The following is a 22,953-nucleotide window of genomic DNA, read 5'->3' on the forward strand; positions in this document are numbered from 1 at the left end:
CAGTAAAGAATATGGCATTAAGAAAATTGATCCTTCCAAAGACTTCAGCCACATGCTTATGTCAGAACCAGACGTGACTTGTGTCTGTGTTTCATACGATACCCCCATGCATCCACCAAAGGGCTTTCCTTCATGTTTAAATAATGAACTGCAATGTAATGCCAATGGGTGCTTTTTTCACAGGGAGAAGGGAGAAGAAGGGAAAGCGTTTGGGTGGGCTGAGGCAGAGCCCGGGTCTTCCCTGCCTCTCCCACCCTTTCCTTCCCTCCCCTGCTCACATGGCTCAGAAGCAAGAAGTCACTGACATCTGGGTGTGCCCATCTGTCTGCAACGTCAAGGAGACAAGCCCATGGGCACCGGAAGAGAGAGTAACCTGCATATGATTGGGGTGTGCAGCATAGCAGCTACGGTGTCTGTGCATAGGACCGGAGGCTGCCATGGGGAAGAAAAAGAAATGTGCTTTACAGGTCATCATGGAAGATGGTTGGTATCACTGTTGCATTTTGATGCTGCCAAATCTTTCCAAGCACACCATTTTGTGTCTGTCAATGCAGTTTCAGTTTGCTCATGCGGGGAACTTTTGTCAACCTGCCAAACTAAAGCAAATATGAAGAACATCACTATATGAAAAGAATATAATGTCTAATCAGTAAGGGACTTTCTGCCAATTCCAGCTGGCACTTAATGGCTAGCTGCGTAAAGCATCACGTGTGTAAATCCCAGTAACAAATGCGATTCCTCTTTGCTCTTTGTCTTGCAGCTGGAATAGAGATTGATGGACAAGTGGAAAGTGACACAGACAGTGAAGGTAATGTAGAGATTTAAAAGTGTGGTCTTGTTTGGAATACAAGAGGTGATACCTTTTCTTTTTCTCTGTGGCTTGTTACTTGCTCGACAACAGGAACCATTTCATCAGCTACTAGTAAGCAAGCAGGTTTTCCCCTAGAGGTTTGACTTGGTGATATGTAAACTATCATCCTTAAGCAGTCTGCTCCCTTTCATCCATGCTCTAGGGTAGGAAGCTGTCAGAGCCCATGTCCCTTGGCAGTCCTCCTTAGTAAACCAGGCATTGCAGTAAAGCACCATCCTATTCAAGGTGCTTTGCATCACAGCAAGGTCCTGCTTGCCCTCCCTGTAATGCTTGCTTAGACCATAACATGCTGGTATCTTGATTAATTATGGCCATGAGAAGAGAAAAATGAAAATGGATTGGAAGCAGAGTGATGGCTGTGAAGAAAATCAGGAAGAGCCAGTGACAGGATTAAAACCAACTTTAACCCTGTAAGTATGGTAAATAAAGAGAAATAGCTATGTGGTAGCATTATAACACTAACTAAAGAAAGATAAAGAGGCAACAGCACTGGAGAGGTGATATGAATATAGATGCTACCACAACAATTGTTCACAACCGTGTCTGCACAATCCATAAAACATGAGACAATAATTAGCAAATGACTGGGATTTTTTGTGGTTTTAAACCATATCCACCTTTTCCATATTTGCAGACAAGGCAATAAAAGTAGCAAATGCCTTTTCCACACTTCACCTCGTATTTGATAGGTTGCAACTGAAAACTGTGATAGTTGGCTCCATAAAATGAACATTTACCCAAAGAGGGGTGGTCCTTTGACCTAGGTCACTAACTGAAATTCAGCTGAGATGGACCATTACAGAGTAACTGAAGCCTACCCTAATGGCTCCTGAGGAATGAGCTGAAAGCAACTTCTCATTCCCAGTGACAAGAGTGACAGCCACCACCTACTAACAAAACCATTTGCTTGTTACTAATTTCTAGCTTCTCACAAAGATGCTCAAACTCTTTTTCCTTCTAGTTTTGTTCACCTTTCGGCTGCTCAGTTTTCACTCTGGAGCCCATTCCTGCCTGATTTCCTCCTTCTAGTACAATTTCCCTTACCCTGGGGAAATAAACCAACGCCAAAATTATACCTTTTTTTTTGTTGTTGTTTGCTTGAACACTTGATTTTCATCAGCCAGAAATTTTGGAAAATTAGAAGCCAAGAGAGTGTGGGAAACTTACAATTGATTTTAATGCCCTTGGAGGTAAAAGGGTGGGGTTTTTTGGTTCCTTTTCCCCTTTCTATAATATCATGCAATTAAATCCTGCTCTATTCCAGTCCTTCAAGCTGGAAGCACTTCTGACTTCAGCACAAAAGAGGATTTTAGCTTGCATGCCAATAAGAATGGAACATGCATCAGAGACTATTTGTTTTTTTTTTACCTCTGGATATAGACCTTCCTATATAAAAGCAAGCTCAGTGAAACAAAACTGGGTCCTTCCTAAGCTGTGCCTTTTCTCTCTGTAAATAGAAGACCTCCATCCCCAGCCTTGAAAAGTAAATGTCTTTCAAGGACATTGTGCCAATAAGCAAACTTCATACTGTATAACCAACTGTGATTTCTGTTTCCATTGCTCTGGCATCTTTACAGGTTGGGAAGATACCTGTCTGTGCTCTCTGATGGATGGGTTTTTGCGTTGGTAGCTGATTTCCAGTTTCTTTATGGCCACATATAAGTCACTGATGTGCTAAAATCAGCCATACTGTCCTAAATGGGAGCTCCATAACCGAACAGTTGGATGTGGCTCTTGGAGGGGGTATAATGCAAAGCCCACCAACCTCAACAGGCATCTGCTTATTGGCTTCATTAGGGTTTGCATCAGGCAAACCTGGCTGCCCATGCTTTTCTGATGAATCCTTATTTTGCCAGCATGGATTTCCCGATGCACTTGGTTTTTATCTTTTGCAGAAGATGAAATAAAGGACAAGACACCCAAGAAAAAACCCCTCAGGGAAACTGGCAGAGCAAGCAGACTTGAAAGGAAAAAGCAAGAGAAAGACAAAGAAGAAGATGAGAGCAAAGAGGAAGACAGCTGTAGCCAAGAAAACGAAGCTTCTAGGAGAAAGAACTACCAAGGGAAAAGCAGTGGTGGAAAAAAGGCAGGAGAGGATCGAAGCCGGCAGAGAGGCAAAAAGGCTCCTACCAAAGGTCAAAAGGAGTCAGAAAACAAGGAAAAGAAAGCAAATAAGAAAGGAAAAGAGGGGGAGAACAAACAGAAGAAAGACAGGAAAAACAGGTAATTGAACAACCCCCGGGTATGGTGCCTCGTGTCGGGTGGGCAGCGGTATAAACATGCCAGTGGCATAAGGGTCAGAACCGCAAAACCCATAGACTGTGAATAAGTTACTGCTCTCCCAGGAGAGGTACAACAGTGGAAAAGAATAGTGTAAAATGGCACATAAACAAAGGGTTACCAAGGTCTTCTGTTGTTATTTCTCAGCCAGGATCAGACCCATGCATGTAGTGGAGCCCCAGCGCCTAGAGCTGGGGCTAGAAAACCACTCCTCAACAGGACAGCTTAAGCCACTCAGATCTGGGCATGTTTTCTTGGTTGGCCTATGGAACCATTCAGGTTAAAATGGATCTCTCACGTTTTCAAATCGCTTCCTCTTCCAAACCTTGCTTGTCCCAACCCTCTGCTTCTCCCCATATCTTCTATTTCCTTCTGAACATGTGAAAAGCATTTCTCCAGAGCCAACTGTAGCTTAGGCAGTGCTTCCGTAGCTGAAGTGTGATCCAAAACACAAAGCTGGGTGAGTTATGGTGGGGAGCAACCATCTCTTCATTATCCTGGCTTTAAGCAGCCTTGCCCTGAGCATCTCAGCTCACAGCAAGCCAGGAGATAGTGAGACACTGTGATCACATCAGAGTGGGATCTCCAGGGGCCAGTGACCTTCCCTCTAACTCCTGAAAGGCTTTCTATTCTGTGCCCTTTACTTGTGTCTCTGCCAGCACTTCTGCTTCTTCCAACTCATCTGATGAGGAGTCACCATCCGAGGAAGAGCTTGCCATGCTGATGGAGCAGGTGGAGCAAAAGAAAAAGCTGATCTCCACCATGAGGAACAAGCCCTGGAGGATGGTGAAGAAGCTCTCGGTGCTCAGGTACCATTCACACCAGGAGCCCACAGTCCAGGTGTCTTTGCTGATTGCCAGATGCACTTTGCCTTTCCTAGAGACTGCATATTTGCTGCTGCTCCTGCAGCAGCCCAGCCTCAGCAAAAGCAGCTGGCAGAGCCTGGCCAGCCTGTCTGGGCATCAAAGATCAGAGTTAAAATGTGGAATTTGATTTTCAGCCTCTGTAACCAAAGAACAGGCAAATCTGTTCAACTGATACCCATGGCCGGGTCATTCTACCCTTGTATTTAAAACCAAATGACTCACTACTGCCAGGCTACTTATTAAAGCAGACTCTGTGCCCTGGTTTCCTTACTCATGCCCATTGTCAGGCAGAAATCAGAGCAGCAAAGTGCCGTGTTACTTCACACTCCTGAGGTGGGGCTGCTTGGAAAAATGCTGTGTTATTTGCAAAGGTTTATGGAGCAGAGACAGTGTTGAATGTGGGAAGGGCTCAGGCAGCTGCAGAGACCCCTTAGTGCAGGGCAGTGGAATCAGTGGGGCAGAGAAGATCAGGGAAACCAAACCCCGCAGGTCAACAGGATCATCACAAACCATCCCCGTGTCAAGGCAATGATTCAAATCCCAGCTCTGTTGGTTAAAAAAACCCTTTCTAGCAGGAGAGCTTTCAAAATAGCATTGGAAGGCATGCACAGCCCCGTGGGGAGTGGTGATGCCCCTCTGCTCCGTGTTTGGCAGAGTGTGGAGGGAGACCAGACATCACATCCATCCTTGCATGAGCACAGCTGCTTTCGCACTGATGTGTGAAGAAGTGAAAAGAAAACGACTCCTTTGTTGTTTCAATAACCTGCTTATTTATCTTGCACCTAGGGAGGCACAAGCTTTTGTGGAGAAGTTTGAAGGAGCTCTAGGAAAAGGGAAGGGCAAAAAATTGTACGCGTATAAGATGATGATGGCAAAGGTAAGTGCAGCAGTGATGTCAGGGGAAAGCTTGGGTACCTGGTTCTGTATTCAGCACTTTTTGCTTGGTAGAGTGTATTAACCTGTATTAGGAAACAGCAGCAAATCAGAGTAACTTCCTGCCTGCATTCAAAAAAGCACTAGCCAGCTTCTAAACTATGACTACTACAGAAAAAACAGGGAGAGTTTGCCTCCCATCTGAATCTCCTTGAGACCTTCCTAAAAGCAAGGCAGGGCTTGTAGGAGCATGGAAAACGACAGATTTCTGCTTGCAGCCTCCAAAACCTTTATCTTTGAGACAAGGTACCCCTAAAGGACCGAAAGGCCACGCCAAATGCTTGCACTGCCCCTTAGGCTCCTGTAAAATTCCACCTTCCCCAGTAATGAGGAGATAACAGGGAGAATGATGGCTGTGTTCTAAGACTGAAGATGGTAGCCAAGTTGCATGTTGTCATGGAGATTATATCGAGAAGTGAAAAATGGAGCGAGGCCTGAGATGCTGAAATCAATGGGAGTTTAGCTGCTGGCCTGATGAGAAAGGATGTGAGCTCAGTATATTACCAAATCAAATTGTATTTCCAATAGAGTTGGTTCTGCATCATAGCACACACAGCACAACTGCAGCTTTCCAAAAGCCTGGGAAGGTTAAAACTCAGGTAATGAATGTGAACACTTGGGGCTGGGGGACTTTTGGATTGAAGGTAGTTTCTGAAACAGCCCAAAAGATGAGACCCAGACCAGAGCTTCTGGTTTGGACTTTATACCCACCCTTCGCAATGCTACCCAGCCCTGCCATTAAAAAGCCCTGCAGAGGAAGCAGCCTCCCTCTTCACACCTCTCTGCTCACTGCAGTGTTGTCTTGTTTCAGAAATGGGTGAAGTTTAAGAGAGACTTTGACAATTTCAAAACCCAGTGCATACCCTGGGAGATGAAGATAAAAGAAGTGGAGAGTAAGTGGAAGTTGCTGTGCAGTCTCTGTCCTTTGTAAGCCAGCTTTGCTTCACCCAAACAATGCTCCAGCTCCCTCATCCCCATCTCTGATGCCAAATGAGGAGCACATACCCCGGGTAGCTCTGGGCTTTGCTGTCTCCATCAGTGGTGGAGAATGTCAGGAGCGTCTTGGGCAACACACTGGGGAGACCTGAGGGTAAAGGGGTTGCTGGGGACAGTTTAACCCTCCTAAACTCCTAACCATGAAGTGTCTTCTGGTTTAAGGTCACTTTGGCTCCTCAGTCGCTTCCTACTTCATATTTCTGCGGTGGATGTACGGAGTGAATCTTGTCCTTTTTGGTTTAATATTTGGGCTGGTTATAATTCCAGAGGTAAGTGCTTAATTCCCCTTTCAGTAGTATCTTGCCCATTGCTTAAGATGATGGTTTAAGGATGCATGAACATGAGATTTATAGCACCAACATGTGTCTTATACCAGCTAGTGCTTTATGAGTATGATTGTACAAGGATGATTATTTAGACAGAACTTGCAAGGCTGCTGCTGACACAAAAACAAAGTCAGATTGAAATCAGGAGGCCTAAAAGGCCCTAAAAGATCTTTCCCATTCAGCGGCTAAATTAGGGGCTCAAACCCCTAATTTAAGGCCAGTTTTTGTTTTAACTAAAGTGAAAAACATGACCTAGGAATCCTAGATACAAGCTCAGGTCCATAAAAGCCATAAGAAATGGACTGTGGTGTAAAAGTGATTAGAAAACCCCTTCTGCACCCTATATGTGGCGTAGCCCCAGGGCAGCAGCTAAAGCACAGCCCCACAGGAGGAACCGTCAAGGGAAGGAACAGTTTCCCAGCACTTTGCCATCTAACATTTGTTTGGGAAATATCCCTTTTCTGTCCTTCTAATTCGGATGATTCACAAGGTAGAGCTTTATTTTTAGTTTTCCTATTTCTCGCTGTTCTTGGAGAAGGAAAAACATCTCATCGCCAACTTCATATGACCATTTAGTGAAGAATTTCTTAGTGCAGCCATTACAGCTCTGGCTAAATTACTCAGTGCAGTCGTTAAAGGCTGTGCAATCCACAGGCAGTGGCATCTGTTCTGTTCAATGCAGATTTCTATGGAGCAGAAATGCAGCACAGAGCCTCCCCCGAGGACTGTGCTTTTGTTCTCCTTAATGTGGTTGCTCACGCTATCAAAAGTGAAAGCTCTTCCTCCTCCCAGGACGAAGAGACATAACCATTAGCACTAAACAATACAAATGTATTTTGTTAGGAGCTATGCATATGGTAGAAGACTGAACAGCTTTCCTCTTTAAAGTATGCATACTGTTACTCATTGCCTGCTGAGCTGTTATGATATGGAAAGCCACTGGGCAATAAACATTTAATCATAAATTATTTGGAAATTAATTAGATAGCCCTAAAAAAGTAAGTGATAGATTATATACTAAGACCTTTCTAGGCTATGAATATTAATGAGATATTTTGGTATAAGCATTAGAGTCTGCTTGTAAATGTATTTAACTCTCCATAGCCCTTGATGTTCTCCACCTGGTCTTCCATAGCTGCTGGGCTTGCTGCTTTGTGTGGTGCCAGAAGAGGCTGTGCCATGAAAAGTCTTCTTTGCACCATTTTGTCACATGCTTTTTTCCCAAACCTAACTGTCCTTCACCTCACCTTGAGACCTAAAATACAAAATATACTGCGAGCTCGACCCAGTGCTCTTGACTTCTCTCAAAGGAGGAGTCCTGCATAAAGAGATTAAGCTAATCCTTTTATTGCATTACACCCATGAAGTTCAAGCTAAGAACTTCTTGCTAAGCCAAGGACGTTTAAACTGGAGCTGATCATTGAGGGATATAGGTCCTTGGCAATATACTACCTGATGTTACCAGAGAAAGGGAAGTCCTCTGGTTATTTGAATGGAATTCATTATAAATATTTAAACTGCTGTTCCAGAATTAAGAAATTAAAACCAACCAAAAGGAAAACCAACCAAAAGCAACCTCAAAGGGTCTTGTTAACAAAAAACCCACAAAAACTGTGCAGTGTATCATACTATACATGCATCACTGCTATTAATGTCCACTAGGTTCTGATGGGAATGCCATACGGGAGCATGCCAAGGAAAACTGTACCCCGGGCTGAACAAGCAACAGCTATGGATTTTTCAGTTCTATGGGATTTTGAGGTAAGCACATGAGCATTAATCATCTGAGATTGGTTGAATACCTCCTGAAGCCCTTCAGAAGTTAGTTAGGGATGGATTTGAGCCCAGGTAAACCAGCAATGCACCTATTCCTTCCAGAAGATGAAGACACCTTCTGCAATGAAAAAGATTTGTGTATCTGCTGAGGTTTCTGGCCAAAACAACATATGGATTTGAACCACTTCCATGCACAAATGTGCTAGCTTCTGTATGTCACGTGCGTTTGTACACACACATACACACACAGACATGTATGTCTCAGGTTTGCAGGTACAAAGCAGATACACTTTTACTCCAAAGGGGACATAGAATCATAGAACCAACCAGGTTGGACAAGACTTTTAAGATCATCAAGCCCAACCATTCCCCCAGCCTGGCTGGCTAACACCATCCGAATGTCAATGAGACGCAACAGGACAAAGTGGAGTTACACAGTTCCACACAGAAGGTAGTTAAGGTAGATTTGGGAAACCCATGTCCTTTTATCTACACAGTATTTTTATTCCTGAAGCATAAGAAGCCAAAGTTAGGTTTGTCTGTGAGCATTAGTAGAAGCAGGTGACAATGTTAATTGCCCAGTGGTGAACTTGGTGCAACTCTCTTAAACCACATGCACGTAGTTGTCTCGTAGAGACATAGAACTCATTCAATGAAAGATCTTTTTTCAGAGGAAAGAACTACTTGATAAATAAATTTCTGCTGTATTTTAAATATACATAGAGCTAGAGAAATAGATCTCATCATCTCCCATTCCTCACTGGGATTTTATTCAGAATAGCCACTACGAACTTGCTCATAGCCTTAGGAAGGGGACCATTCCCCACATCCCTACCATCCCTGCTCCCCTGAAATATTTATAAGAGCCTGGAGCTGGAACCAAAGTTTAGGACTTGCACCCAAAAGTAAAACCTAAGTTTCCATCTGCCCACAAGAGCTTGGCTGCAGCCCCAGGTCACACACCCCCCCAAGTCAGTGACTCTGCCTTTGAAGATTTAGGCCAAAGGGATTAAGTGTTTTTAGGGGATAGGGCAAAAAAAGAAGATGTGTGCAGGAGTGAGGAGGTTCTGCTGTGGCCAATACCTTGGGATCTGACTTTCAAAGCTGCTACTTCTGGAGATGCTTATTAAATGTTTGTTGGTGCTGGTCCACATATTAGAGACCCAGTTCTTCTGTCATAAACCTCACTGCAATTCCCTTAGCTAAAACAACCCCCCTCAACTCTTTAATGTAAGGCAGATGATTTAAATGGATTTATTAATAAGGCTTCAAATACTGAACAGGACCAAACCTTTGTTCACCACCCATTTTCTGCTGAGGATTCTTCTGGCTATTGTTCTTCACGTTGTCTCATTTGCCAGAATCCCAAATTAGAAGTGAATTGGTGACACTCTGAATAACATAACGCTGAATCAAAAGCTCAATTGAGCAGCACACTGTAAAAATAAGCAGCATTTAAACTCATTTGTCAAAACCCAAACCAAAACCAGAAAACTACCCAAACTAACAAACAAAAAATCCCCTCCAAAACAAAGAAGAACCTGTGCTGCACTGCTGCTGAACTGCAGCCATTGATTTCATCGTGGAGACCATGGACTATGCACTTGTCAGTAAGGAAATTTGCTCTTGGATGAGGCCCTACCAGCATGAAAGGCTGGCTATCACAATCTGCTAGTCTCTTGTTTGTGTCTTGGTACCTACATCTACATTGCATCAAAGGCTTGATCCTCTGAACCCCTCTGCCATACAGGTCCGATACTCACTCCCTTGCTGCTTGACATCAGGGAGCAATCTGACAAGCCTGAGAAGCTATGGGGCAGTGATGTACACCTATACCCTCAGCAGCCTGAAGATGTCAAATGAAGCCCTTCACAGGCTTGCCCTTTGAAAATTAATAGATGCTTATTCCAGTATTCCAAAGAAATGCAGTGGGGAAACTTATTTCAGAGCAGGCATAAAATGAAGAGTCAAAACTGTGATACTGAAAAACGCATTTCAAGACAAAAGAGCCAAGGAAATATATGCTTTGGCAGCAAGGAGGTTACATCATGGCTTTCTAGAGGAGTAGAAAGGAATAAAGCTCACTTGGACACCAGACACCATGTCTCACAAATGGAGTTTACAGAACATACTGGGTGATGCGAGCAGAAATCCTCATTCTTCAGTCCCTGCTATTTGATGAATCAAAAAGACAAAGGTCTGGGATTACAATCTGACAAACAAGCTTCACTGGCACTTTCCAGGGACATTATCTTTACACTTTATGAGGATTTTTTCATTACACCTCCCCAGCACATGTTACACATAACACACTATTGAGCCACAGGCTTGCTTTATGCTCCCCGGTGGCTCAGAAGCACTGACTGCAGAGCTGTCCCATACCTGTGGGACTGAGCTTTGTGCAGGGAAAACACCCAGCTAATGTTGCACCCAGGGATACCAAAGCTTTATATTAGGTTAGGAATGAAAATCCCAGTGCTTTAGGGAGAGCTGAGTCTAATTGATTAAATGAAGGTGGTCAGACACTGGATAGAGAGGCCCAGAAAGACTGCGGGATCTCCATCCTTAGAGATCTTCAAAACTCAGCTGGACATCATCTGGAACTTGGCTCTACTTTGAGCAGGAGGCTTGGCTAGATGACCTCCAGACATCCCTCCCCATTTAAAGTATTCAGTATCTCTAAACAAGATCTATTACACAGCCTCTGATACAAGCTTCAAGTTATGCCTCAATTCTGGTCTTTCCAAAGGCTTAATCAGAGGGGAGCTTGCTCAACTTCCATGGCCAGACTGAATGACTACACAACTGACGAGCTGAAAGACAACAGGCAAAAAATAGAGAAGTACAATACACAGTGATACACATCAACTTGGATGAGATATGACAGGAAAACAGGGAGAGAGTGCTAACGCAGGTCAGGAATCTGCACACTCATTGAATGCCCAGCAGTTTGTACAGGAAAAAATAGATCTACTTGAGACAACATGGTTGATAACAGAGCTCATGTCTGAGCTTTGCTTTCCACATGAAAGCAATGCTTTGATTTCAGATTTTAGCTATATTTGCTCTGCAGGTGGGAGCCAGTAAAAGGAACTAAACCTGCAGGGTACCAAGCATCAGCTGCCTCCTGGCTGAAAGGAAAAGTTTCCTATCATGGTGGGAAATCCCATTGCTACAGCATTTCTACAAGATCTGAGGGTCTGATGCTGGCTTAGAGAAGCAGGTGGGCTACAGCCACAAAAAGCAATAAGGAGGTTTTTCTGGGAGGGGTGAAATAGTGATGGATAAAACCTGCATTTTAGTTCCGAGCCAGGATCCTTTGATGTGCTCTCCCTCTTTCCCCCCTCTTAGGATGGTAAGCTCTTAGGAGGATGGCTCTCAAAGGGGACAGGGCAGAAGAAAGCCAAGAATGAGATGCTAAAAACTTTTCCACGTTGATTTTCCTTGTTTAAATCTTCAGTTTTCACCAGAAACCCCTTTCCTGCAGAAGAAAAGCGGCAGAGCTTGCACAAAGGTTGGCTTTTGCTTTTCCTCCAGGGCTATATCAAATACTCGGCGCTCTTTTACGGCTACTACAACAACCAGAGGACAATTGGCTGGTTAAAATACAGGCTCCCGATGGCATATTTCATGGTTGGAGTCAGTGTTTTTGGCTACAGCCTGATGGTTGTTATAAGATCGTAAGTACAGCTGGGATTGCCCTCTCTGCTCCCAGATGTGTCTCACAGCTGGATTCCCCTCCATGGGTACAGCTTATGGCTTGATGCAGCCCTTGGGGATGGCTGGGGGAGTGTGGGGCAAAGGGGGCTGTGTGCCTGCTGTCTTCAAGCACTTGGCCTCAGCATCCATCACCCCTGGCTCTGATGGACCTGGGCAGCCCTCACCTCAGCCATGTGCTGTGCATTACTGTGAACCTTCCCACCTCCTTCCCCTTCCCTCTTCTTCTTCCTCTTCCTCCTCCTCCTCCTCTCTAGAGTGCTTTAACCCTTTCACCAACATCACTACAGGGTCATCAAAAAGGTGGAATTTGTACATGCACATGGATTTTTTCCATTTCTGTACATGAAGGAGGATTTTACTTACAGTAAATTTCAAAGGCTCCTTTCCCCATCCTTTCAATGCAAAAAACCACCCTCAAAACCACTCCTGAAAGCCAATGCAAGTCACACAGATGGTGCAAGGGGTACAGAAAAGAGCCAAACGGTACCAGACTGCTTTTGATGTGTCTCCAAAGCAATCAGTGGAGTTTTAAAGCAGTGCCCCAATCTCCATATTCCTGGTGCACTGTCCCTCATTACCGGTGATGCCCCCGCAACGTCCCCAGGGCACCAACATTGCAGCCAAGGCACTTACTTCTTGCTGCTGAGATGTGCTCTGCAAAGCCAAAAATAACCCCCTGTCTCTGCCTGAAGGGCACTCACATACAAAGGTTTTTCTTCCTTTGTAAGAAAGAATAAACCCATGGATTTCTATTGCTGCTGCAAGTGGCTGTGCAGCAGAAAGAGCTTCTTGAGCCTTTGCCTGGGGTGGGACGTGGGGATTTGCTATACGTTTGCAGGGGATTTCATCATCTGCTGTCTCGCTTTCCTTGAGGGACTGGTGCTAGGAGCTCTGGTGGGAGTTACAGAAGGATTTCGGGGATCAAATAATAGAGAGGAAACAGCAGAAGCCATATCTGCCCTTGTGCTGATTAACAAGAATAATCCTTTTTCTCTCCCTGCATGACTTACTCCACTGGTTCCAGCATTGTGCACCTACTGCAGTCTTACTAAAACTTTGTGTTGCAGTGGGTGGATTGGACAGCATCAGGATGTAAGTTTAACTATCCAAAGATAGCCATAATCCTGTGGTAGCCTAGGACCCAGAAGCACTGTAAATAGACTTTCTTCATGCTGGTGGAAGCATTCTTTAACCTCTTTAATCACCTATGGTAAGGTTTTTTGCGTTACTTCTTTTAATACAAGACCTGCATGGCCCTGAAGATTCTGTTTGACTGTTCAGTCCTCCTTAAACCTAAAATCCAACAGCACAGACAATTGCACCCAGACCCCAAGAACGGTCACCCTGCTCCTTCCTTACCCATCAGCAACCTAAAGCCACCGGCACTGCTTTGCAAAGCTGAAGGACACGTGTTGGCTCTCTCAAACACTGTCTGACCATGTCCTTACACAGGATGGCACGCAATGCCAACGAAAGTACAGCAGATGGGGACGATGACAACTTCATTTTCAGCTGGAAAATGTTCACCAGCTGGGACTACCTCATTGGCAACCCAGAGACAGCAGACAACAAGTTCGCATCCATCACCACCAGCTTCAAGGTAACCCTAAGTGGCATTTCTCTGTCTGCTTCTGGAGATGCTCCCAGCACCTACCCACCGTGGCAGAGGTTTAAAGGGAAATCTGGGTACCTGTGGCAGCATCTCTCCATACAAACAGGATGCCGAACCACAGCAGCTCCAGTTCCTGTGCCCTGGGTCACCCAAACCCTCTGTATAGGATTGGACAGAATTAGTTTCACTTCAGAGTGCAATTCCCCACCACATTCCCCTGGGATATGGGGCACTGTGTGCTACTTGATGTCTTTCAGTCAAACTGGGAAGCCTGTATGGAGCTTCATTTGAATCTAACACAAATTACCAAGTTCAATCTAGCCAGAGTAGCATGGGTTTGCATCTCAAAGCGTAGAAAACCACCTGATGTTGCCTTGGGCTTGGTGCCATGTGGTACTCACTCCAATCCTATGAGCACCCCTGTTTTTTCAGGAGTCTATCGTGGATGAGCAAGAAAGCAACAAGGATGAGAACATCCACCTGAGGAGGTTCCTGCGGGTTTTGGCCAATGTCCTCATCATATGCTGCTTGTGTGGAAGCGGTTACCTCATCTACTTCGTGGTGAAACGCTCCCAGACGTTTTCTAAAATGCAAAATGTTGGGTGGTATGAAAGAAATGAGGTAAGGGAGCTGTGCTTCTGGTTTCCTGCTGTGATAGTTTTCCTTGCACATCCACATAATCATTGTCACAGCTTGAGGACAGCATCCAAGACAGAGGAGCTACCTACCGAGGCTCAGAAGGCCCCTTCTGTACCTTTGTACTTGTTCTAGCTGGGAAGAGCATTGGTCTCGCTGTTTGTTTCTAGTGAGAACAGCTTCTGCAGAGAGGGCAAAATACCCTTAAAATCAATCACAATAAAAGTCAATGGGTCTTCAGCACTTACAACTCTGGCCATCTTCTAAAGGACCTAACTCAAGTTGCATATTGCTGCTTACAAACTGTTGTACCGGAAAGCCCTCTGGATGCTAGAAATGTCCGTGCTTGGGCATTAAACTAAACTCAGATCTTTATCATCCATCTGGAATTGTGAGAATAAGATTTGAGGAGCTGCAGAAAGATTTCAGTTGTCAGATTCTTTCTAGTGTGTTATTTTGGATGGGAAGTTCAGATTTTGGAGGTCTTCACCAAAAAATCCCAACATTTCAACATACGGAAAGGTTTGATTTCAATATATACGACATTAGCATGTAGTTAGAGATCAAAGGCAAATGATAGTCAAAGCCATGCATTTTCATAATTCCCCTAGAAAATATTAGTAAGACAGAACGTCCTCACAAAATGCTCTGATATGTTCATGCTCCATCCCTGGCACTGTTCAAGGCCAGGCTGGACAGGGCTTTGGGCAACATGGTTTAGCAGAAGATGTCCCTGCCCATGGCAGGGGGTTGGAACTGGATGAGCTCTAAGTCCTTTCCAACACAAATCATTCTGTGATTCTATGATTTCAGTGAACTTTTTCCCAAAGAAAAAAGACTTTGCTGATGATAATTTGAGACCAGAATATGCACTTTTCTGGGTACTTTTCCTCTCCTGGAAAGAAAAGCACAAAAAAAAAGAGAGACCTGTGAGTCTGAGCCTGCCAGCAGCTGTGCAGACACTATCCTTTGCAGGCCAACAGGCACTCTAGCACTGTAAAAACCTCATAGAGCCTGAAAGTCATAGAATCATAGAATAGTTAGGGTTGGAAAGGACTTTAAGATCATCCAGTTCCAACTCCCCTGCCATGGGCAGGGACACCTCACACTAAACCATGTCACCCAAGGGTTTGTCCAACCTTGCCTTGAACACTGCCAGGGATGGAGCATTCACAACCTCCCTGGGCAACCCATTCCAGTGCCTCACCACCCTTACAGCAAAGAACTTCTTCCTTATATCCAATCTAAACTTCCCCTGTTTAAGTTTGAACCCATCACCCCTTGTCCTGTCACTACAGACCCTCATGAAGAGTCCCTCCCCAGCATCCCTATAGGCCCCCTTCAGATACTGGAAGCTGTTCTGAGGTCTCCACACAGCTTCTTTTCTCCAGGCTGAACAGCCCCAGTGTTCTCAGCCTGTCTTCATACCGGAGGTGCTCCAGCCCCTGATCATCCTCGTGGCCCTTCTCTGGACTTGTTCCAACAGTTCCATGTCCTTTTTATGCTGAGGACACCAGAACTGCACACAACACTTCAGGTGAGGCCTCACCCGAGCAAAGGGGCAGCATCACCTCCTTTGACCTGCTGGTCACGCTCCTTTTGATGCAGCCCAGGATATGAGTGGCTTTCTGGGCTGCAAGCACACACTAAAGCTGGCTCATATTAAGTTTCTCATGGACCAACACCCCCAAGTCCTTCCCCACAGGGCTGTTCTGCCTGAGCTAACACTGACTTGCTAATGACCTCATTGACCACAGTATAACTTAGCATCTTGCACCATATAGAGGAACAAAATACCACTATCACTGCAAAACCGAGTCCTTGATGTGCTTCCATTCAAATCCACAATTGCCTATCGCAAAAGCAAAGGTGCTGAATGCAGAAAATAAACATGAGCATCAACTAATTCTCTTTATGCACACAAGGCAAGCTAAGAACCTCAGAGCTGATGCAAGCAGTACTACAAGGGACCTGAGGAACCTAAATATTCATGAACTCATCCCTCTGGGACAAGAGCAAAAGTGCTCCTGCAAGCACAAGCCACGCAACCCAGCCCCGAAGGCTGACACCACCTACTTTGCTCACAGTAAGATAGCAGCTGCTGTTACTATTTGTAGTAATCTCATTTTCCTCATGCTGCAGGTTGAAATCGTGATGTCCTTGCTGGGCATGTTTTGCCCTCCACTGTTTGAAACCATCGCTGCACTAGAAAACTACCATCCCCGCATCGGGCTGAAGTGGCAGCTGGGGCGGATCTTTGCGCTCTTCCTCGGGAACCTCTACACGTTCCTGTTGGCCTTGATGGATGATGTCAATGAAAAAGTAAGATGTTCACTACCGTTTTCCAGAGCTGGGGGTGAGCACAGCCCATCCCTGCAGCCAACAGGGGTAACCATCCCCTTTGCAGCAGGCTGCAGCGCCCCAGGGAGACTCACCAAGCAGAGGGGTTTCCAGAGAATCATGGAATCAAATCTCCAGTTTCTCTTCACAGCCCTGACAAGAGAGTGTTTATTGCCTTCTATAATCGTGGTGTGTGAGAGTAAATTGAGGTTTTTTTCTCCATCTGACACCATTTGCAGTTTCTATTAATGCAGAACCCAAGGATATAGTTCATAATCCTCTTCCCCTGCCTTCCCCTCTTTAACATTATCCTGGTAGCATGTTGCAGGCAGATAACTGGAAGAAAGGATAAATGTCTAACTAACTGATCCATAGAGAAAATAACTCTGTTTAAGCTGAGAAGAATTGGAGGAATGAGGGTTGGTTTTGCCCTGAAAAATTATGAAGAAAGTGAAGAAGAAGGACTGGATGGAGGCTCCATCTGCACACAGTAGTCTTGAAGGAGGCCTGGCTCCTCCACGTGCAGGAAATAGGCTGCTAGCTCCTTAGAACTCATGGCTCCCCAGTCTGCTTTAGGTCTGGAAGAGCTGCTGCTCCTCCCTGCTCCTGGCAAAAGGGAAGTTTCTGTACTATTGCCAGCACTGCAATTCTGTTGTAAGCAGATGCTTATATGACAAGTGGTAACTGGTAGGGACGAGGGGGAAACCCAATGCCTTGGGTCCTCTGGCACCCCTATGTCCTGATAGTTTTGGCTGGCGGGTTCTCTGTTGCAGCTGGCTGAAGAGGATGTGGTGAAGAACATCACACACTGGACGCTGCTTGGCCACCATAACTCATCCATGGGGAACAGCAGCAGTGCCACCCCACCTCCCCTTGATCCTGCAGATGTGCCCAGGGGACCCTGCTGGGAGACAACGGTCGGCATTGTAAGAAAACTGTTATGTAGTAAGTCTCTGGGCTGGTTTGGGGTGGTGAGAAGGGGTGGTTTATGTTTTAACATATCCCTGCAAGTGTTCACACACTGTGTAGGCAAGGCCCTCAGTGCCATAGGTTAGTGGTGGCCTTGGCAGTGCTTGGGTAAAGGTTGGACTGGATGAGCTTAAAGGTCATTTCCAAGATTTCATAAGTCTCTGATTTCCAGGCTTGAAGTTTTCCTTGCAAATGACATCTCCTTTCCTGACTCATACAGCAGCAACAAGGCAGTGTAAATCCTTGGCCACAAGGCAGTGTAAGTGCTTGGGCACAGTTCTCAAGCCATGGTGGTGACATCCCCATCTGGGAGCACACACAGCTCTGTGGCACGTGCTGTGAGGAGCACAAAAGGCCAGGTAGCCTGCAGCCATGCCTGCACTGGGGTTTCATTTGGATCCTTGCTGTGCTTCTGAAGCAAAGGTGTTTTCTCCATTTATTGCTGCACTTCATGATGCTGAACAGCTTTGGAGCACGACTAAAATCCAACTGGAAGGCATGCCTCAAGGGAGCTCCTGACACATCCCAAGGCCATGGGATCAGAGCAGAATTAAGCAGAAGTAACCCCTGAAATGCATGCAGGGTGGCCTTCAAGTCCTCAGACTCTCACCCCACAAACCCACCCTGCAACCTTCACCTTGCACCAAGAGGTTCTGCAGCCAGGCTGTGCACAAGCTGACTTCGATACCACAGGCTTACCAAGCTGCAAGGCTGTGCATTGCTGGGTACACCCAATGAGTCTTCACAAGCTAAGTGCTTTTCAGTCAAGAAGGGGAAAGACCAGCCACCAATGCCCCTTTGGAGCAACTGATCCTCAGTTCAAACTAAGGATCATAAGCGATCCTTAGTTCATCCCCTCAGACTTTTAAACCTTTCCTTGTGTGTTTCCATTTGAGTCCTTGGGACCAGCTGTCTCCATCCTACAAGTCTTACATCTGCCTGCAATTTTACCCTTCTTATCTTGTACATCTCCCTTCTCTACACTTCCTCACGGCTCTTGTTCACAACTGAGCCAGTCCATGTCAGGTTACAGAGCTGAGCCTCAGCAGAGCCATGCACAATCAACATTACCCTTGGTGTATGTGTGTTTTACACCAGCATTATTGCAGCATTAACATTCTGCTCCCAGTGTATGTGCTGCCACAACACGTAGTGCATTCGATAATGCTAACAGCAACTCTCAGGGCTAACAGCTGTAATGGAGCTCATGGTTCCCAAACACAGAGGTAAAGCTTAGGCACTGCTGGGTGTTTGAAAACAAGCAGGGAGTTTGCTCGTGGCATGCTTTTCTGAAGGTTACTGTTATATAAAGTCAAATAGCTTAATACAAAACCACAGTCCCAAACACACTGCTGAAATTATAGGAGCTGAATGTTTTCTCCTTGTTTTAAATCGCAGGAGTTTGTAAGGCTCACTGTGTCCGACATCCTGGTGACCTACATAACCATCCTGGTGGGAGACTTCATCCGAGCTTGCTTTGTCAGATTCGTGAATTACTGTTGGTGCTGGGACCTAGAAGCTGGATTTGTAAGTCTGTGCCTTATAGCTGAGAAGACAGAAGTAACCTAAGACCATTTGGTCAAATGCTACAAACAGATTGGTTTTATAGAATCATAGAATAGTTAGGGTTGGAAAGAACCTTAAGATCATTCAGTTCCAACCCTCCTTGCCTCACACTAAACCATGTCACCCAAGGCTTTGTCCAACCTGGCCTAAAACACTGTTTTAAATGCTTACAGTGATCCTCCAGTCTTATCTGACCATTCACTTGATGTAGGTAGCCTCTGCATCACTACCTTGGATCAACCAGTTCCATTCCCAAAGAACCCTACAAAAATGCAGTTCTCTCCCCAGCTTCAGGTCTTTAAAACACTGAGCTTAAAAGAAGTTAATCTGATGTTCATTCAGTTTTTATAACCCCAAACCTTTGGGGTGTTCTGTATCTCCTCTCAAAGTCCCAGACCTTCCTGTCTGCAATGGAGCAAGGAGCATTTCCTTCCCCTCTCATGTACGCATAACACACAATAGCGCTGGACTCTTTGGTATTCATAAATGCTGCATTACCAAAGCAGACAGTACTGAAGCAGCATAAATACAGAAGAAAATAACAGGGGGGGGGAAGACGGGAAAACCATTCTTCCCCCTAAGAAGTGACAAAACCAGATGGATTCAGACATTTGGCATCAGCCCACACAGGCTGTGAGGTGATTTTTGCACTGAGAGACAAACCACATGCAGGAGGGGCATTCTTCATCAGGGACTGCAGCAACAGGACAAGGGGTGATGGGTTCAAACTGAAACAGGGGAAGTTCAGGTTAGATCTAAGGAAGAAGTTCTTCCCTGTGAGGGTGCTGAGGCACTGGCACAGGGTGGCCAAAGACATGGTAAATGCCCCATCCCTGGCAGTGTTCAAGGCCAGGTTGGACGGGGCTTGGAGCAACCTGGTCTAGTGGAAGGTGTCCCTGCCCGTGGTTAGAAATGGATGATCTTAAGGTGCCTTTCAACCCAAACCATCCTATGATTCTATGATTTGAAGTAGAAAGGGACTGTAATCAAAAGAACAAAGAAACCAGTATTTGCACCCATGCCTTCCCAAAGCTGTGAGCAGTCAGCGAAGCAAGGCTCTGACCAGGCTCCTTTCCAGTTTCCATCATAAAAGACAAACATCTTAAGCCTCAGCTTGATGAACTACTGACAGTATTATGTACATGCACATTGTGACATCCTGCACAGGAAATTTCAAACATATTCCCATCACTTTTTAGAACCATGTTTTCTGCATCACAGTAAAAAAAAAAGTCTTTTTCAATAAAATATAAAAGAAAAATTTACATGTACTTCCATCTACCAAAAGTCAACTGAGTTTTGCGTGCAAAAAAAGCAGATCTATGTATAAGAAACAATAACTTCATCATAGGCAAACCTAGCAGAACACTGCTGTATGAAATAAATGCTGCCAATAGGTTAGACCAGCCTGTTCTGCACATAGCACCATTGGCACTCACGTCAGGCAGGCTGCTGCATACAAAGCAATATCTTAACTGCTTGCTTTCACAGAGCAAAATAACACCCAGTACCCATCAGGTCATGTATTCCCTCAGATTTGTCTCCCTCTGCCCTCTGTGTTCTGCAGCTGGGGACATGGATGCATCTGGTGTTGTGTTTCCCTCCAGCAATTCGTTATCACCATTCAAACATTCAATAGGGTAGAACTGCAGGTTTGTAGCCAGATACAGCAGCTGGAGTGTTAAAACCTAGTCCCATGCCGTGGTTCCTTTGCTCACAGATGGTTTTGTATTAGAAAGGAGAGAGAAACACAGAGCAATCCTAAGCACTTCCATATATCCTTGCGATTTTCAGCAAGCCAAGAGAGAAGCAGCAGCCCAGAGAACGATAGCTCCAACTTTGCTTTCACTGCTCTGCTGCTGGTCACTCAAGCATTATGCACTCAGCAGGAGCCCTCCCAGAAATCCCTTCACACCAGCTTTAAACAAGCATCCTTATACCCAGCAGCAAACAATAGCAGGTACCCTTACCAACAGCACTCTCCTTTCTCTCCTCATGCAGCCATCCTATGCAGAGTTTGACATAAGCGGCAATGTTTTGGGTTTGGTCTTCAACCAGGGAATGATTTGGTAAGATACTTCCTTCCCCCCGCCTCCTTGTTTGTGTTTTGCATCATTTAGAACACCTGCAAGTGGAGTTAGAAAGCTTCCAAACCAGCTGGAATAACCTTTGGGGTTTGGTTTCTCTATTTGGCTTCCTATGCAGAAACCAGAAAGGGTTTTGGAGGCACTGCAAGCTTCCACATCAATGCAAGGGTGGGCACGGAGGGGCACATCCCAAAACTGCCCCAAGCAAGAGCAAACAGGAGTTGCTAAGCCCTGCTGTAGCAGCACCAGCTGCAATAGGCAACAGCACAAAGCACCCTCACCTCCTCTGGGAGCAAGGTTTCATGCCATGGATTGATAACTTCTGCCTGGTCCCCTACTACAGCATCTCTGCAGATTTAAGGGGTATCTCCATACTCATGATATTCACCTGGCATTGCCCAAGCTATCTCCAAGAGATTTTTTTTGCTCACAAACTGACAAAATCTTTCATTGCAATCACTGAGGGACCAGAGATCTCACTGGTCCTCAATGCCTGGCTACCTTACCCAAACGTGGGTGCAAGCAGCTTCTCCTTCGGAAGCAGAGGGGTAGCACAAGCCAGCATAGTCAGACTTCATTTGTGGGCAAACTTCACAGCATGAAAACTTGTTTTTCTCCTTCTGAGAGTAAAAAAACCTTCCTTCCAGCCTGTCAAAACCCAATTCCTTTCCTTTTTCTTTCCTTTTCAGGATGGGATCCTTTTACGCACCAGGGCTCGTGGGTATAAACGTGCTGCGCTTATTAACCTCCATGTATTTTCAGTGCTGGGCTGTTATGAGTAGCAATGTCCCTCATGAACGAGTCTTCAAAGCATCCAAGTCTAATAATTTTTACATGGGACTTTTGCTGCTGATCCTGTTCCTCAGCCTCCTGCCCGTGGCTTACACCATCATGTCCCTGCCTCCCTCCTTTGACTGCGGACCGTTCAGGTACTAGCAACACACCACAAAGGCCATTGTTGTGCTGTGATATGTGGGATTATGTTCATGAAGTTAACGAAATGCCTCCATTCTCCACCTGGTTAAATCCTTATCAATGGGCTGTGCCCCACTGTGTGTGCAAACAGTCACCTGGGAGCAGTGAACTGGCTCTGAGCTCCTGGCTGCTGTTCTGCACTGGGTGCACAAGCTCCTCTGCTGCATGATTCCTGGTGTTTTCCTAACACACACCGATGAAAGCACCAGGGAAAGCAGGGGTGGGACATCAGGGTGCAGCCCCCAGTACAAAAAAGCAACAGGAACACCTCTAAGGTTATCTGGAACACTATGGGAGCAAAACAGACTAAAAACTCTTTCTAAGACCTTCCACAGAGCCAAGAGCTCCTCCAGCATGAGATGCATTTTACATATTGAATTGTGTCAAATTCAGTAAATGGAAACTAAAAATGCCATAATAATAAATCAGAATTAAATACGATAGAATATATGTAGAATAAAAATAGAAATGGATAGGTCTGAGCCCAAAGAGTTGCATCTTTAGGGGAAAAAAAAGGAAAAATGCCTATTTTGGGTTTTAATTAGGACAGGATCAGCACTTCACGGAGCATTCAGTGGACCGGATTAACATACCAATAAAGTCTAATTTGATTGAGTAATGCCATTCCTGGGCTTGCTGAGCCTGACTCAGCAAGAAGCCAGCTTGGAACAAGTTGTCTCTGTAAGATAGGTTATCCACTTGCTAATGGGGAATGACAACAGGAAGCTACAAAGCTCAGAGGAGAAGGCAAGAGACCAAAATTCCCTCAGCTCCAGAGCAAGGACAGGTGTCACTGAGCAACGTGGAAAGATCTGACAAGAAACTCGCTGTACATCCGTTATCATTTGGAGATGACTAATCTGCAACGTGAAACAGCGATTTCAATTCCCTATCAACCCTTCAAAAGCCACTGAGCCCGATTCGGGCCCTTGGCACACCGCACAGCTTGACTGAGAGCTCCTGAGCTTCAGGCACTTAATGAAGCTGGGATAGTGTTTAG

General features: G+C 45.4%; 1 protein-coding gene across 1 annotated transcript in view; it reads left to right on the forward strand.

Annotated features, from left to right (window-relative positions):
* The first annotated feature begins 437 nt into the window (after positions 1-437).
* The window catches only part of TMC2 (transmembrane channel like 2), a 30,863-nt gene continuing 8,347 nt past the window's right edge, over positions 438-22,953 (forward strand). Inside the window, exons 1-16 of the mRNA XM_062621896.1 lie at positions 438-483; positions 761-808; positions 2,710-3,094; positions 3,811-3,960; positions 4,804-4,894; positions 5,762-5,843; positions 6,109-6,215; positions 7,935-8,033; positions 11,586-11,728; positions 13,221-13,368; positions 13,813-14,001; positions 16,159-16,338; positions 17,130-17,282; positions 18,724-18,852; positions 20,893-20,960; positions 21,668-21,907. Coding sequence (XP_062477880.1) covers positions 438-483; positions 761-808; positions 2,710-3,094; positions 3,811-3,960; positions 4,804-4,894; positions 5,762-5,843; positions 6,109-6,215; positions 7,935-8,033; positions 11,586-11,728; positions 13,221-13,368; positions 13,813-14,001; positions 16,159-16,338; positions 17,130-17,282; positions 18,724-18,852; positions 20,893-20,960; positions 21,668-21,907 — 2,258 coding nt within the window. The remainder of the gene's footprint in view (positions 484-760; positions 809-2,709; positions 3,095-3,810; positions 3,961-4,803; positions 4,895-5,761; positions 5,844-6,108; positions 6,216-7,934; positions 8,034-11,585; positions 11,729-13,220; positions 13,369-13,812; positions 14,002-16,158; positions 16,339-17,129; positions 17,283-18,723; positions 18,853-20,892; positions 20,961-21,667; positions 21,908-22,953) is intronic.

The sequence above is a fragment of the Pezoporus occidentalis genome, unplaced genomic scaffold (genome assembly GCF_034315485.1).
Source record: "Pezoporus occidentalis ecotype Australia unplaced genomic scaffold, CSIRO_AGI_Poc_V1 ctg235, whole genome shotgun sequence".
NCBI classification, from domain to species: Eukaryota; Metazoa; Chordata; class Aves; order Psittaciformes; family Psittacidae; genus Pezoporus; species Pezoporus occidentalis.